This window comes from Ursus arctos, unplaced genomic scaffold (genome assembly GCF_023065955.2).
Source record: "Ursus arctos isolate Adak ecotype North America unplaced genomic scaffold, UrsArc2.0 scaffold_3, whole genome shotgun sequence".
In the NCBI taxonomy this organism is placed as follows: domain Eukaryota; kingdom Metazoa; phylum Chordata; class Mammalia; order Carnivora; family Ursidae; genus Ursus; species Ursus arctos.
Genome location: NW_026622985.1, coordinates 10117277 through 10132156, shown reverse-complemented (window position 1 = coordinate 10132156; position 14880 = coordinate 10117277). Strand labels below are relative to the sequence as shown.

The 14880-nt window shown below is 39.9% G+C and overlaps 1 protein-coding gene across 1 annotated transcript in view; it reads left to right on the top strand.

The window, feature by feature from the left end:
- Positions 1 to 14880, top strand: part of HECW1 (HECT, C2 and WW domain containing E3 ubiquitin protein ligase 1) — a 436937-nt gene that overhangs the window by 274037 nt on the left and 148020 nt on the right. Inside the window, exon 5 of the mRNA XM_026502740.4 lies at positions 11967 to 12042. Within this exon, the coding sequence (XP_026358525.3) occupies positions 11967 to 12042 (76 nt within the window). The remainder of the gene's footprint in view (positions 1 to 11966; positions 12043 to 14880) is intronic.

The window sequence follows — 14880 nt, the reverse complement described above, 5'->3', positions numbered from 1 at the left end:
GGCCTCTGAAGAAGCAGTGCTGCCATCTTTCCTTCCCCATGAGCTGCCACGTACTTGCCCTAGCCCAGCCTTATCACAGAGTAACCAGGGAGAGGCTCAGAACGCCTTACACGCTTCCCCTATCTTCTGATGGAACCCTTCCAGAAGTTCTGCCCACCCCCACCTCCCTGCCTACTGCAGCTCTGTGACCCCTAATCTCAACCCATCACCCTTCATGCCAGGCCTGTGGTCCCTCAGATCAGCTCCACGCTAAGAGAGATGTGCTCATCTGCTGTCTGGGCCAACTGAAGGGTCCAGAAGCTGACATAAGCTTACTGCACGGTTGCTTCTATTGTTTATTTCAGGATGGCCAGGTGTTATTTACAAAATGATTAAAATAGCAGCTTGACATGAATTTGTTGGAAAACTGAGGATAGAAAAATATGGACAAGATTGCACGTATATTAAATTAATCCAGATGAGCCTGGCATAGCAGACAATGCAGCTGTTGACCCGAGGTGTGGATTTATGAGAGTCCGGCTGAGCAGAACACTGGCCCAGATGTATAGAAGGCCTGGACCCAGCTTTCAGACTATCTTTTGGTCACGTCTCCTTTTCACAGCCAGCCAAGCAGGTCCGCCAATCGACCTCTTCATGAGTCACGTTCTTCACCGAAAAGTAAAGAATCAAATATTAGATAATCTGCTAACGTAATACTTAACAATGAAAGGTCAGAGGCTCGGAAATAAGTAACAGTATAAATGACAACACGGGCCTAATTGAGAGCACTTACTGTGTGCCAGCCTTTGTGCTGAGCGTTTCGTATGCACCACCTCATTCAGGTCTCGGGGGCATCAGAGACGTAGGTTCTGATCTGGCTTCCATTTGATAGAAAGGGAAGCTGAGAATCAGAGGAGTTGAAGGTCTTGCCCTGGGCCACACACCGAGGAGGAGCTGGCGGAGAAAGGGGTGCACAGACTCTGGCTTGAGCTGTCACCACCCAATAGAACACCTGCTTATCACCACGTGTATAAATATTTTGGTTAAATACCAGAGCAAGAAACAAACTGTGGGAGTGATGTCATCAAAGTGGTGACATAGGAGACTCTAGCTTCCGTCAGCCCACGAAGATCAACGATTAGCTATCCATGAACAGAAACAGCTCTGGGAAAGCTATGGAGTCCATTTAAGAAACTTCGTGAACATCGTGAGCAAAAATCCTAAGAGTAATCCCACAGACAAACCCAGCAGCTTTCGCCACTGTAAAAGGAACTAACGACCAGCTCAGCTGTGGCAGGACAGCTCCAGATTTGATCAGCTTTTGCCCCATATGTACTTGTGTTTGCCAGTGCAAACTACCAGAGTCCCTCTTAACTCTCTCTGCCCCTTCACCAGAGCCTGCAAACCACACCAGCAGCCAGCCCAGGCCCCTGCAGCTGTGCAAGTGCAAGGTGCCAGCCTCGAGCCCCATGGCTGACCTTCATCACTGTGCATGCCAAAAATGTAATAAGAAACACAGGTCATCATATAATTACAAAGGGGTCTATTTACCAAGAACGTATAGCAACTATTTATCTATCTATACCTATATATAAAACAACACATTCTTAAACAACCAATGGGCCAAAGAAGAAATCAAAAGGGAAATTTAAAAATACCTTGAGACAAATGAAAATGGAAGTACAACATATCAAAACCTGTAGGATGCTGCAAAAGAGTTTTAAGAGGGACTTCTATAGTGATAAATGTCTACATTAAGAAATAAAAAAGATGAAATAAACAACCTAAATTTACACTTTAAAGAAACTAGCAGAAAAAAGAACTAAGCCCAAAGTTAGCGGAAAAAAGAAACAACAAAAATCCATGCAGAACCAAATGAAATAAAAAGACCCAAAAACTGTAGAAAAGACTAACAAAACTAAGAACTAATTTTTTTGAAAAGGTAAAATTGACAGACCTTTAGCTAGCCTAAGAAAAAAAAAAGGCCGAAATAATAAAATCGGAAAGCCTAAGAAAAAAAAAAGGCTGAAATAATAAAATCGGAAATGAAAGAGGAGACAGTCTAATACCACAGAAATAAGTGATTACTGCGATTATTTATACATCAACAAATCTGATAACCTAGCAATGGAGAAATTCCTAGAAATATACAACCTATCAAAACTGATTCATGAAGAAATAGAAATCTAAACGGATCAATAACAAGTAAGGAGATTGAATCAGTGATCCAAAACCTTCCCTCAAAAAAGCCCAGGACCAGATGGATTCATTGGTTATTCCTATCAAACACTTAAAGAAGAATTAACACCAGTGCTTTTCAAACTTAAAAAAAAAAATGAAGAGGAGGGAATACCCCCAAACTCATCTTACAAGGCCAGTAATCCCCTGAAACCAAAGCCAGAGAAGGACTCTATAAGAAAGAAAACTGCAGACCAATGTCTTTGATGAATATAGATGCAAAATTCCCAAAAACATATTTGCAAACAGAATTTAACAGTACCCTAAAGGGATCATACAATATGATCAAGTGGGATTTATCCTTGGGAGGCAAGAATGGTTCAACATATGCAAATCAATCACTAAGTAAAATAAATATTAATAGAATAAAAGATAAAATCATGTGATCATGTCAATAGATGCAGAAAAAGCATTTGATAAAATACAACATCCTTTCATGATAAAAAAAAAATACAACAAATTGGGCAGAGAAAGAACGTACCTCAATGTAATAAAGGCTGTGTATAACAAGCCCGGAGTGAAAGCCCAACAGTGAAAGGTTGAAAGCTTTTCCTCTAATATCAAGGATAAGACAAGCTTTCCCATTCTCACTTACCCCATTCAGCATAGTATTGGAAGTCCTAGCCTGCCTGAGTAATCAGGCAATAAAAAGAAATAAATGCATCTTAATTTGAAAGGAAAAAGTAAAGTTGTCTTTGTTTGCAATGATATGGTCTTTTTTAAAATACGATTTTATATGTAGAAAATCTTGAAGAACACACCAGAAAACTGTTAGAACTAATCAATCAGTGAGTTCAGTAAAGTTGGAGGATACAAAATCAACATATGTAAATCAGTTGTTTCTATGTACTATCAGAAAATGCCAGAGTGGGGCACCTGGGTGTCTCAGTTGGTTAAGCATCTGCCTTCGGGTTGGGTCATGATCACAGGATCCTGGGATTGAACCCCACATTGGGCTCCCTGCTTAGCAGAAAGCCTGTTCCTCCCTCTTCCTCTGCCTGCCACTCCCCCTGCTATGCTCTCTCTCTGTCAAATAAGTAAATAAAATCTTTTTTAAAAAGTGCCGAAGAAATAAGGGGGAAAAAATACCATTTACAACAGCATCAGAAACAATTAAATAATTAGAATTACATTTAACCAAAGAAGTAAAACATCTTTACACTGAAAAATACTAGGCTTTGATGAAAGGAAAGAAGACACAAAAAAATAGATATTCCATGTTCATGGAGCAGAGGAATTAATACTATTAAGTGTCCATAACTTTCCAAAGCATTGTACAGATTCAATGCAATCTTTATCAAAATTCCAATGGCACTTTTCACAGAAATAGAAAAAAACAATCCTAAAATTCATATGGAGTCACAAAGACCCTAAATAGTCAAAGAAATTCTGGGAAAGAACAAAGCTGGAGATATTACACTTCCTGATTTTGAACTATACTACAAAGTTATAGTAATCAAAACAGCATGGCACTGGCATACACATAGAAACATAGACCAATGGAAAAGAAACAAGAGCTCAGACATAAACCCTTGTATATACAGTCAACTAATATTTGACAAGGAAGCCAAGAATCCTCAGTGTAGAAAGGATCATGTCTTCAATAAATGGTACTGGGGAAACTGGATAACGATATGCAGAAAAGTGAATTCGAACTTTATCTCATACCATTCACAAAAATGAACTCAAATGGATTAAAAACTTAAGTGAAATACCAGCAACCATACAATTCCTCAGAGAAAACATAGAGAAAAAGCATCTTGACCTTGACTGGGAAAGGATATGTTGGCTATGACACCAAAAGGACAAGCAACAAAGCAAAAATTAATAAGTGGGACCCATCAAACGTGTGCACAGCAAAAAAAAAAAAAAAAAAAAAAAAAAAAGTCAGCAAAATGAAAAGGCAACCTACAGAGTGGGAGAAAGTGCTTGAAAATCATGTATCTGATAAGGTGTCAGTATCCAAAATACATAAAGAACTAATGGACCTCAATAGCCAGAAGACAAACAGTTCAATTTAAAAATGGGCAGAGGACCTGAATAGACGTTGTCCCAAAGAAGACATACAGATGGGCGACAGACACATGACAAGATGCTCAACATCACTCATCATCAGGGACATGCAAATCAAAACCACAATGAACTATCACCCCACCTATTAAAATGGCCATCATCGAAAAGACAAGAGATAAATGTGAGGATGTGGAGAAACAGGAATCCTTGTGCACTGTTGGTGGGAATGTAAATTGGTGCAGCCACTCTGGAAAACAGTATGAAGTTCCTCAAAAAATTAAAAATAGGGGACGCCTGGGTGACTCAGTCAGTGAAGCACCTGCCTTCAGCTCAGGTCATGATCCCGGGGTCCTGGGATCGAGTCCCGCATTGGGCATTGGCCTCCTCGTTCAATAGGGAGCCTGCTTCTCCCTCTGCCTGCCACTCCCCTGTTCATGCTCTCCATCTCTCCCTCCCTCCCTCTCTCTCTGACAAATTAAAAAAAAAATAAATCTTTAAGAAATTAAAAATAGAATTTTCATATAATCCAGCAATCCCACTTCTGGTATATATCCAAAAATATGAAAACAGGATCTTGAAGAGATATCTGCCTTGCCATGTTCATAGCAGCATTATTCACGGTAGCCAGGCTATGGAAACAACCTAAGTGTCCATCAATGAGTGAATAGGTAAAGAAAATGTGAGATAAGTATAGATATAGATATATAGATATATGAAGAATAATATTCAGCCATGAGAATAAAGGAAATCCTGCCATTTGCAACAACATGGAGGGATCTTGAGAGCCTTGTGCTAAGTGAGATAAGTCAGACAGAGAAAGAGACATACTGTATGGTATTCCACTTATATGTGGAATCTAAAAAAAGCCAAATTCATGGAAACGGAGAGTAGTAGAGTGGGGTTACCATGGGTGGGAAGGTGGGGGATGATGGAAAGATTTTGGTCGAAGCATATACATTTTTAATTATAAGGTGAATAGTGTTCTAGGGATCTGATGTCAAGTATGGTGATTATAGTTAATAATACTATACTATGAACTTGAAAGTTACTAAGAGAGTAGATCTTAATAGTCCTATGACATGAAGGTGTTACCTAACACTATGGCGGTAATCATTTTGCAGTATATGCGTGCATCAAATCAACACATTGTACGACTTAAACTTCAAACAATGTTATATGTCAGTTATATCTCAATGCTAAGAAAAAATAATTTGACAGGATTTCAACAACAACAAAAAACCTGTGGCATATACATGCAGTGGATTATTCAGCCATAAAGAGGATTAATATGTTGGTCAGTGCTACCACCTGGAGAAACCTTGTGATGGTTAATTCTATGTGTCAACCTGATAGGGACACAGGGTGCACTGATACTTGGTCAAACAGTATTGTGGGTTTTCCTGTGAGGGTACTTTTGGATGAGCTTAACGTTTACATTGATAGACTGAGTACAGCAGATTGCCCTCCCTGATGTTGGTGGGCCTCATCCTATGAATGGAAGAGCTAACTAGACCAATCCTAACCTTCCGTTGAATAGCTAAGACATCCGTTTTTCCCCGCCTTTGGACTCAGACTGAACCCCCAGCCCTTCCTGGGTCTTGAGTCTGCTGGCTTTCAGACTGGAAATCACACCATCAGCTCTCGCGAGTCTCCAGCTTGCTAACCGCAGATAGTAGGAAATACGTAAGAGAGGGAAGCCTCCATAAATATGACCCAGTTCCTTGTTCTATGTGTGTATACGTACATGCCCACACCCTGTTGGTTCTGTTTTTCTGAAGAGCCCGGATTCATACAAACATCAAAGACATTATACTAAGTGAAAAGAATCCAGTCACGAAAGTCCATATATTGTATGATTCCATTTATACGCAATCTCTAAAACATGGAAACCCACAGAGACGGAAAGTAAATTGGAGGTTTCCTGAGGCTGGGGAGGAGAGAAGAATGGGAAGAAACTACTTATTGGGCGTAAGGTACGAGTTTTACTCTGAGTCATTAAAATGTCTAAGAAGCAGATGGAAGGTGGTCACGCAACATTGTGAAGGTGTGAAAGGCCACTGAATTGTTCCACTTAAAATGGTCGATTTTATGTTATGTGAATTTCACCTCACAAATTATTTTAAATGAAACAGAAAAAAGTAAAAAATACATGCATACGTACTCATGGACACACGTATGTGTGCACACATGTACACACATGTGTGCGTGAATGATTACAGTGCATGTGTGTACGTGCATGCCTACACACGCACACATGTGTGCACATACACACACGAGTACACGCATACTCGTGTGCATACATACACACCATAAACACACATACAGACACACCAAGAGCTTCCAGGGAGCCAGGTTGGTATCACACTCCATGGAACCTAAAATGCCATGGATATTCAGATGCATATTGATTTTCATACCACCATGCTGGAAAAAAGCTTTCCGATTACAATGATAAGACACTTGATGATTAGCCATACCCAGATTTCATGGCATTAACATGGAAAGCAATGAGCGTCTTAGGATTGATGAAGGCAGCTCCAGAGAGAAGGCCTGGGATGGTGTTTCTCAACTTAAGTTGCTTACTGCTGGATATCCTGAAAAAGTCTGAAACCCATAGTTTATTATTATTATTATTATTATTATTTTATTTTTGCTTAGTTGAATCTGTTTTATTAGTCCCAAGAAGTATCACAAAGCACTTAACATTGTTGACTCATAATCATACAGAATCTTAAAACCAAATGAGGATTCTCACTGTAAGTTGTTGAAAAGTACTTGTTATTAATATTCCTGGGAAATTTTAAAAAATAAATAGTGATCATTTTAGGGAAAATTGTCTTTTTATATTATATCATAAATTGTGAGGTTTTAGGTTCATTCCATTAATTTAACAGCACATTTTAAATAAACAGTTTAATTTTTAAAAATATGTCGGGAAACTAATTTTTTTTTAAACTCTATTACTGTATTGACCAAAGCAAACATGTCACTGGGCCATACAGCCGGCAGCCCCACTTGTGCCCAGTGAGTGCAAAAGAGTGCTTTTTGCTAACAGACACATGAAAAAATGTTCAACATCATTAGCCATCAGGGAAATTCAAATCAAAACCACATTGAGATACCACCTTACACCAGTTAAAATGGCAAAAATTAAGAAGGCAGGAAACAACAATTGTTGGAGAGGATGTGGAGAAAGGGGATCCCTCTTACACTGTTGGTGGGAATGCAAGTTGGTACAGCCACTGTGGAGGACAGTGTGGAGGTCCCTCAAAAAGTTGAAAATAGAGCTACCCTATGACCCAGCAATTGCACTACTGGGTATTAACCCCAAAGATACAGACATAGTGAAGAGAAGGGTCATATGCACCCCAATGTTCATAGCAGCAACGTTCACAATAGCCAAACTGTGGAAGGAGCCGAGATGCCCTTCAACAGATGACTGAATTAAGAAGATGTCCATATATACAATGGAATATTACTCAGCCATCAGAATGAACGATTACCGAACATTTGCATCAACATGGACGGGACTAGAGGAGATTATGAAATGTGAAATAAGTCAAGCAGAAAAAGACAATTATCATATGGTTTCACTCATTTGTGGAACATAAGGAATAGCAGGGAGATCGGTAGGAAAAGGCAGGGAAAAATGAAGGGGGGGTAAACAGAGGGGGAAATGAATCACGAGAGACTATGGACTCCAGGAAACAAACTGAGGGTGGGGGGATGGACTAGCCTGTTGAAGGGTATTAAGGAGGGCACGTATTACATGGAGCAGTGGGTGTTATACGCAAACAATGAATCATGGAACAGTACATCAAAAACTAATGATGTACTGTATGGTGACAAATATATCATAAAAAAAAAAAAAGAGTGCCTTTTGCAGGTTGAATCAGGCAACAATGATCAGCTCACAGAGAGCAGAGTGAAGAGCCCGTCACAGACTGAGGGACTAACCAGCAAGGTGATAGTTACCCAGACAAGGAAGTGAGATCTGCAGAGAATTGGATTTTTTGTCCCTAACAGGTACAAGCTTGAGCACTGCCCAAGGCATCATAGAACTTGCTTCTGGTGCTTGGAACCAGGATCAAGACAGTTTGAGATGAGAGTTAGGGACAATTTTAGTCATCTTTCTGTTACCATTTGAAAGAAGTAGACGCTTACGACTGATGCTTCTCCAAGCGTGGTCCCCTCAGCAGCATGAGTCTCATCTGAAACTTGGTAGAAATACAGACTCTCAGGCCCTCCCCAGACCCACAAAATCAGACCTTTGGGCATGGGGCCTGGCAGTCTGTATTTTATGAAGCCCTTCAGGTGATTCTGATGCACGCTAAGGTCAGGGACCTCAGTCCCAGAGCAAACAGAATGACTCAACTATGTCTTAGAATTTGGTAGAGTTTGTTCTATCCCTGCTTTCAGAATAGTCTGCACTACACAAAAAACTACGTTTAAAGAAATAGCTGGAAAAACTAAAAATCATCAGGAAACATCCAGGATTTGCTTACTTCCAGCTAGTGTTCTCACTGGAGCGGTGCCTCTTACACAGTCTCTCACTTCTTCGTAGGGAGCCAAATGCCTACCCTCTCTCACGCAGCAGCCCCTCGCCCCAAGTGGATTCGCTCAGGGTGCTCCTGTCTGCAATCCTGTGTTGCCCAAAGCAGTCAGAGATAGAAAATCGTTCCTAAGGAATTAACACTGTGAGTACAGTGAATGTTCCACGGCGGGCACCCTTGCCCCCGGGGCGCACCTGCCTACCTCTGGCAATGATAGCACCCCTGTCTGAGACACCTGTTTTCTCAGAGACTGAAAGACGAAGGATCTAGGCCAACATGCTTCTATGACCGTGTGTTTGAGGCCTGTGTGTTTCCAGCAAGCAGCCACCTCTTCAAGAGGTGGTACCATGAAAGGACAGGTAGAATTTAAAGAACGTGGCAGGGTTAAGGCAGAGGGGGCCTGCTCGCCACTCTGTTTTTTTCGCTGAATTGTGTCTGGGGAGTCTGCAACCGTGGTGCGGATTCATACTGACAGCCTTTCCAACAGCAGACGTAAAGAGAAAATGAGAATGGGAGTAGGAGAGATACATCAGAATTAACCCCAGAGAGCCCCTTAGTTCACCTCCAAGGGCGTTCTCAGTACCCTACGGGATCTTCCGAACACCACCAACAGATTCGGCTTTGAATCTGTTAAACCGTTCGCCAAGGAGGCTTTGTGGTGGAAACATTTGTGTGCGAAACAGTGAAACTGCCAGGGCTGCATCTGAGAGGGGACACCAGGACCAGCACCCAGCATTTAGAGGAACAGCGAGGCTTCACACATGGGGAAGAGCAAAGGGAACTAAGGGAAAGTACAGATGAACAAGAAGTCAGGATGCAGAACCTTCTCGAGACGGGCAAACATTTTTACTTCCTGGAAAATGTTTATCACGGTTACTCTTGCCTCCATGTTCATATCATCAATCTGGGGCCGAGATGACTTTGTACATAAAGTGAGCAAAAAGCTACGAGTTAAGTAGACTTCTACGGGGTTTTAAATGTGTGTCTCCCCTTTGAGCTCAGGTGATGCTGAAAAATATACGTTTCTCTCTTTGCCTACAGACCTGTTTTTTGATGCCATAAAGATGAAGAGACTTTTTGTAAATACCCTGAATAGCCAGCAGAGGAATAATTCAATATGAAGAAACAAAATATGTATGCTTTAAACAGGAAGGAACAAATATACTATCTTTTGTTCTGATTGCACGTGTAAGCTCGTGTTAGCCTACTATGAAATGTGTAGTTTGATCCCACACCTTTAAAAAATTGGAATGCACGCACTTTAGACTTGTAATTGTACAAGTCTACGAAAATTATAGTTTTTGTTGTGTCATCAAGGAACTTACATTCTGCGGAGATAAGCTCGATGTTGGCATCTTTCAACTAGAATTAGGAAGACGACTGTCATTGTCCTACTTTGGCAAGTATTGCAGCATAAGGGGCTGTGGCCAGCCTGCCGAAACTCCTAAGGCCTTCATTTCAATGGAGATAGGTTTGACAAAGAAGAAAAAATTACATTAAGGAATTTTGATTTATGCCTCCCTGGATTGGCCACTTCAAGAGTTAGGAGAGGGGTCCAGCCCAAGGGTGCAGTTTCTGAGCTGTTTGTTGACCTCTGTTGCTCCATGTCAGCCAGGCAATGTGAAGAACAAACACAGAGCAGAAGAATCAGGCTTTCCCAGTTGGAGGGAGATAATGCCTTGGGACCAGTCCATATTCCCAACCCACCAATCCCAGGCCGTGTCTTCCTCTGATTCTTTCTTATCAAATGAGACTCTTAGAGAACAGACCTGTCTCTTATCTCACTTGATGCCAAGATCCATTGCCTATGCCACTGACCATTCTCTGCTGAACAGCCCAGCAGCCCTGAGATGCACCTTGCACAGGTCTGAAAGGAAGCATACAGAGGAGATTTCCACAGTTGCTGAAGCCAAGCACATAGGCACATCAGGGGCACCAGCTTCAATGTGAGGAAGTATTCTAAAAATCCCTTTGTACTCTCCTGGGCCAAAGCTGTGAGCCCTAGTGGTGCCCAGTCGTTACACCCAAGTCTTATAAAAACAGCTTGAAGGTAACATCCAATCACACTCTTAACAGCATCAAGGATACGGAAAGGCAATAGGAAGAGAAACAGCCCACAGGACCTACAACAAAGAGACTCTGAGCTAGAGGTCATTGAGTTTTCTATCTTTTCCTTCTTCGGTACAGATTATCTTCTAAAAAGTGGACACTGTATGAATTTGCTTACTAACTCTGATTTTAAAAATTATTTTCTGCAAATGCAATGTATTAAATAGTAAATCTGCCTTTGAATAAATATTCAGAATCACTTCTGAGTAGAACTTTCCTAGAAGAAAATGGAAGCAAGGACTTTAGATGTTCTGATTACTACATTAGTAGATATATATTGAGCAATGCTGGAAAATAAAACATTTTAGCAACCTGACTTGCAAATACCTACTAGACTACAGATAACCCATGTAACAATCATGTTCTGAAATTTCCCAGGAAGGCAATTAAATAAGAGACCTCAGAGTAGTTTCTTAATGCTATGCTCAGGCTCTTCCCTCATACATAGAATTTCCTGGAAATCCCTAGATAATAATACAGATCAGAAGAAATGGAGGTACAGCAGTTTAACAGTATACTTTGCTTAAATGGAAACACATTATAATTACAACAGTGAACATCTATTGACCTATGATTCTATTGCCTTAGGGTCTGCTTTAATAAATAGTCTGCAAATTTGAATGTGAAAAGACGTTGTTTACATAAGTAGTTACAAAGAGCCTCTAATATTACAGTAATTGTGTTTGTTGATTTCCGTTACTCTGAAAAATACCCCTCATCCCCACTAGCAGAACCTCTGTTACTGGGAAAGACATTAGATTGCTGGAAGCTTGTTTTAGTCAATAGTAGCCTAATAAAATCACAACGCTGCTGTCTTTGTAGACTCTAGTTGGAGAAATAACTGTGATTAAGCATGTTTGTTTTGCAGTGTGAGTATCTATTTCAATGCTTGTTTTGCTTGTCTCCCATTTTCCTTCTTCTTCTTTTTTTTTTTTTTATTATGTTAGTCACCATACAGTACATCCCTGGTTTCTGATGTAAAGTTCGATGATTCATTAGTTGCGTATAACACGCAGTGCACCATGCAATACGTGCCCTCCTTACTACCCATCACCATTTTCCTTCTTCTTACAGATTTTTAAGAGCATTGGCTCTGATGAGACTGTCCAAGGGCAAGGAAGTCGGAGACTGATCAGCTTTTCTCTCTCAGGTATGTTTTGCTCACCTGAAGGCCGATGGAGACAATAAGAAGGTCAACCAGCAGTCTGGAGACCTACTTCAATTTGACTCTTACCTACAAGTTACTCCACCTCTATGTGCCTCAGTTTCCCAATCTGTTCATTTAATCCCTCATCTAATTTAACACAAAAGTTAAAAATATCTGCTCCGTTTTCCTTGACCTCATAAGGACACTGGAGGAGTCAATAAGTAACAGATGCTAAAGCCCTTTGAGATGATGAGAAGAAAAGCTACAGTTTCACTTTGCCTCCATCATCACTAGCATTATCTGAAAGTTTACAAAGTGGAGGTAGGGGAAAGCCTGGGGAGAGAAGCAGCCAGCAGACTTTGTCTAAATGAAATCTCACGTGAAGCTCAATTGGCAAAACAGATAAAAACCTAGCTGCTCAGAAAAGTACATTTGTGGAAAAGTCAGTGAAAATCCAAATAAACTATGTAACTTAATAGTGTTTAGTTGAGTAATCTAATTTTTTTAGTTTTCATAATGTATCATAGTTCTGTAATATATTAACAATGGGGCAAACTGGGTAAAGGATATGTTGAAAATCTTTGTACTATCTCTACAACTCTTCTGTAAATCTAGAATAATTTCATTTTTTTTTTTTAGATTTTATTTTTTTATTTGACAGAGACAGAGACAGCCAGCGAGAGAGGGAACACAAGCAGGGGGAGTGGGAGAGGAAGAAGCAGGCTCATAGTGGAGGAGCCTGATGTGGGGCTCGATCCCATAACACCGGGATCACGCCCTGAGCCGAAGGCAGACGCTTAACCTCTGCGTCTTCTGGGTTAATAATTTGCTTAACCGCAAATTATTTTGAATAATTTCAAAATTAAAAGTACAAAGAAAAACTGAATGACCCTGCCTAAAATGATATACAAAGCTCAGAGCCCCACACACTAAATTCCATCCTAAGTGGTCTTTGAGGAGACATGATGGCATGAAGCTCTAGGACTCTATTGAACAGAATTGGAAAACTGTTACCTTAGCTTGTTATCAACCAACAAATGTTACAGGCCATGAATGTCAGAGATCTAAGACCACAGAAATTAAGTACATGAGTGTCTTTGGGAGATAGACAGTCAACTGGCATTTTTCATGTTTAAGTGAGCCCCAGTAAAGAAAATGTGTGCTGGGGCGCCTGGGTGGCACAGCGGTTGGGCGTCTGCCTTTGGCTCAGGGCGTGATCCCGGCGTTATGGGATCGAGCCCCACATCAGGCTCCTCCACTATGAGCCTGCTTCTTCCTCTCCCACTCCCCCTGCTTGTGTTCCCTCTCTCGCTGGCTGTCTCTATTGCTGTCAAATAAATAAATAAAAAATCTTTAAAAAAAAAAAAAAAGAAAAGAAAATGTGTGCTGAAGATCCATTGGTAAGTAATTATAGCAAGACTGCAGGACACAAGGTTAATAAACAAAAAGTCAGTTGCTTTCCTATATACCAGCAATGAACAAATGGAATTTGAAATTAAACACACAATGCCTTTTTATATTAGCACCTGCAAAAATGAAGTGCTTAGATATAAATCTAACAAAATATGTACAAGGTCCGTATGAGGAAAACTACAAAACTCTGATGAATGAAATCAAAGAAGAACTAAATGAATGGATGGAGAAATATACACACTGATAGATTAAAAGACTCCATATTGTCAAGATTTTGATTTTTCTATAGAATCAATGCAATCCCAATTAAAACCCTAGTAAGTCATTTTGTGGGTGCTGATTAAATGTCTCTAAAATTTATAGAGAGAGGCAAAAGACCCAGAATAGCCAACACAGTATTGAAAGAGCAGATCAAAGTTGGAGAACTGACTTACTCAACATCAAGGCTTATCACAGCCATGGTAATCAAGATAACGTCATATTGGTGAAAGAATAGACAGATCAGTGGGACAGAATAGAGTACCCAGAAAGAAACCCACATAAATTTAGTCAACTGATCATTGACAAATGACAATACAATGGAACAAAGTCAGTCTTTTCAACAGATGGTGCTAGAACTACTGGACATCTACGTGCAAAAAAAAAAAAAAAAAAAAAAACTATATCCGGAACTTATACCCTTCACCAAACTTAACCCACTAAAAACTGTTAGAACTAATAAAGTTAATAAAGTTGCAGGATACAAAATCAAAATACAAAAATCTGCTGTTTCTGTATTAACAATGAACTCTCAGAAAGAGAAATTAAGAAAACCGTCCCATTTATAATTGCATCAAAACGACTAAAATACCTAGGAATAAGTGTAACTAAGGAAAGACAGACCTGTACACCAAAAACAAGAAAACATTGATGAAAGAAATTGAAGAAGACACAAATAAATGGAAAGATAGTCCATGCTCATGGATGAGAAGAATTAATATAGTCAAAATGTCCATATTACCCAAAGCAATCTACACATTCAATGCAATCTCTGTCAATATTCCAATGGCATTTTTTCACAGAAATAGAACAAAGAATTCTAAAATTTGTATGGAACCACGAAAAACCCCAAAAAGCCAAAGCAATCTGAAGAAAGAAGAGCAAAGTTGGAGGAATCATTCCTGATTTCAAACTATATTACAAAACTATAACAATCAAAACATTATGGTATTAACATAAAAACAAAACACATAGATCAAAGGAACAGAATGGAGAGTCCAGAAATAAACATACTCTTTTACAGCCATTTAATTTACAGCAAGGAGCCAAGAATATACAATGAGAAAAAGACAGTCTATTCAATAAATGATGCTGGGAAAACAGGACAGCCACATGCAAAAGAATAAAGCTAGACTGCTATATTACACCATACACAAAAAATAACTCAAA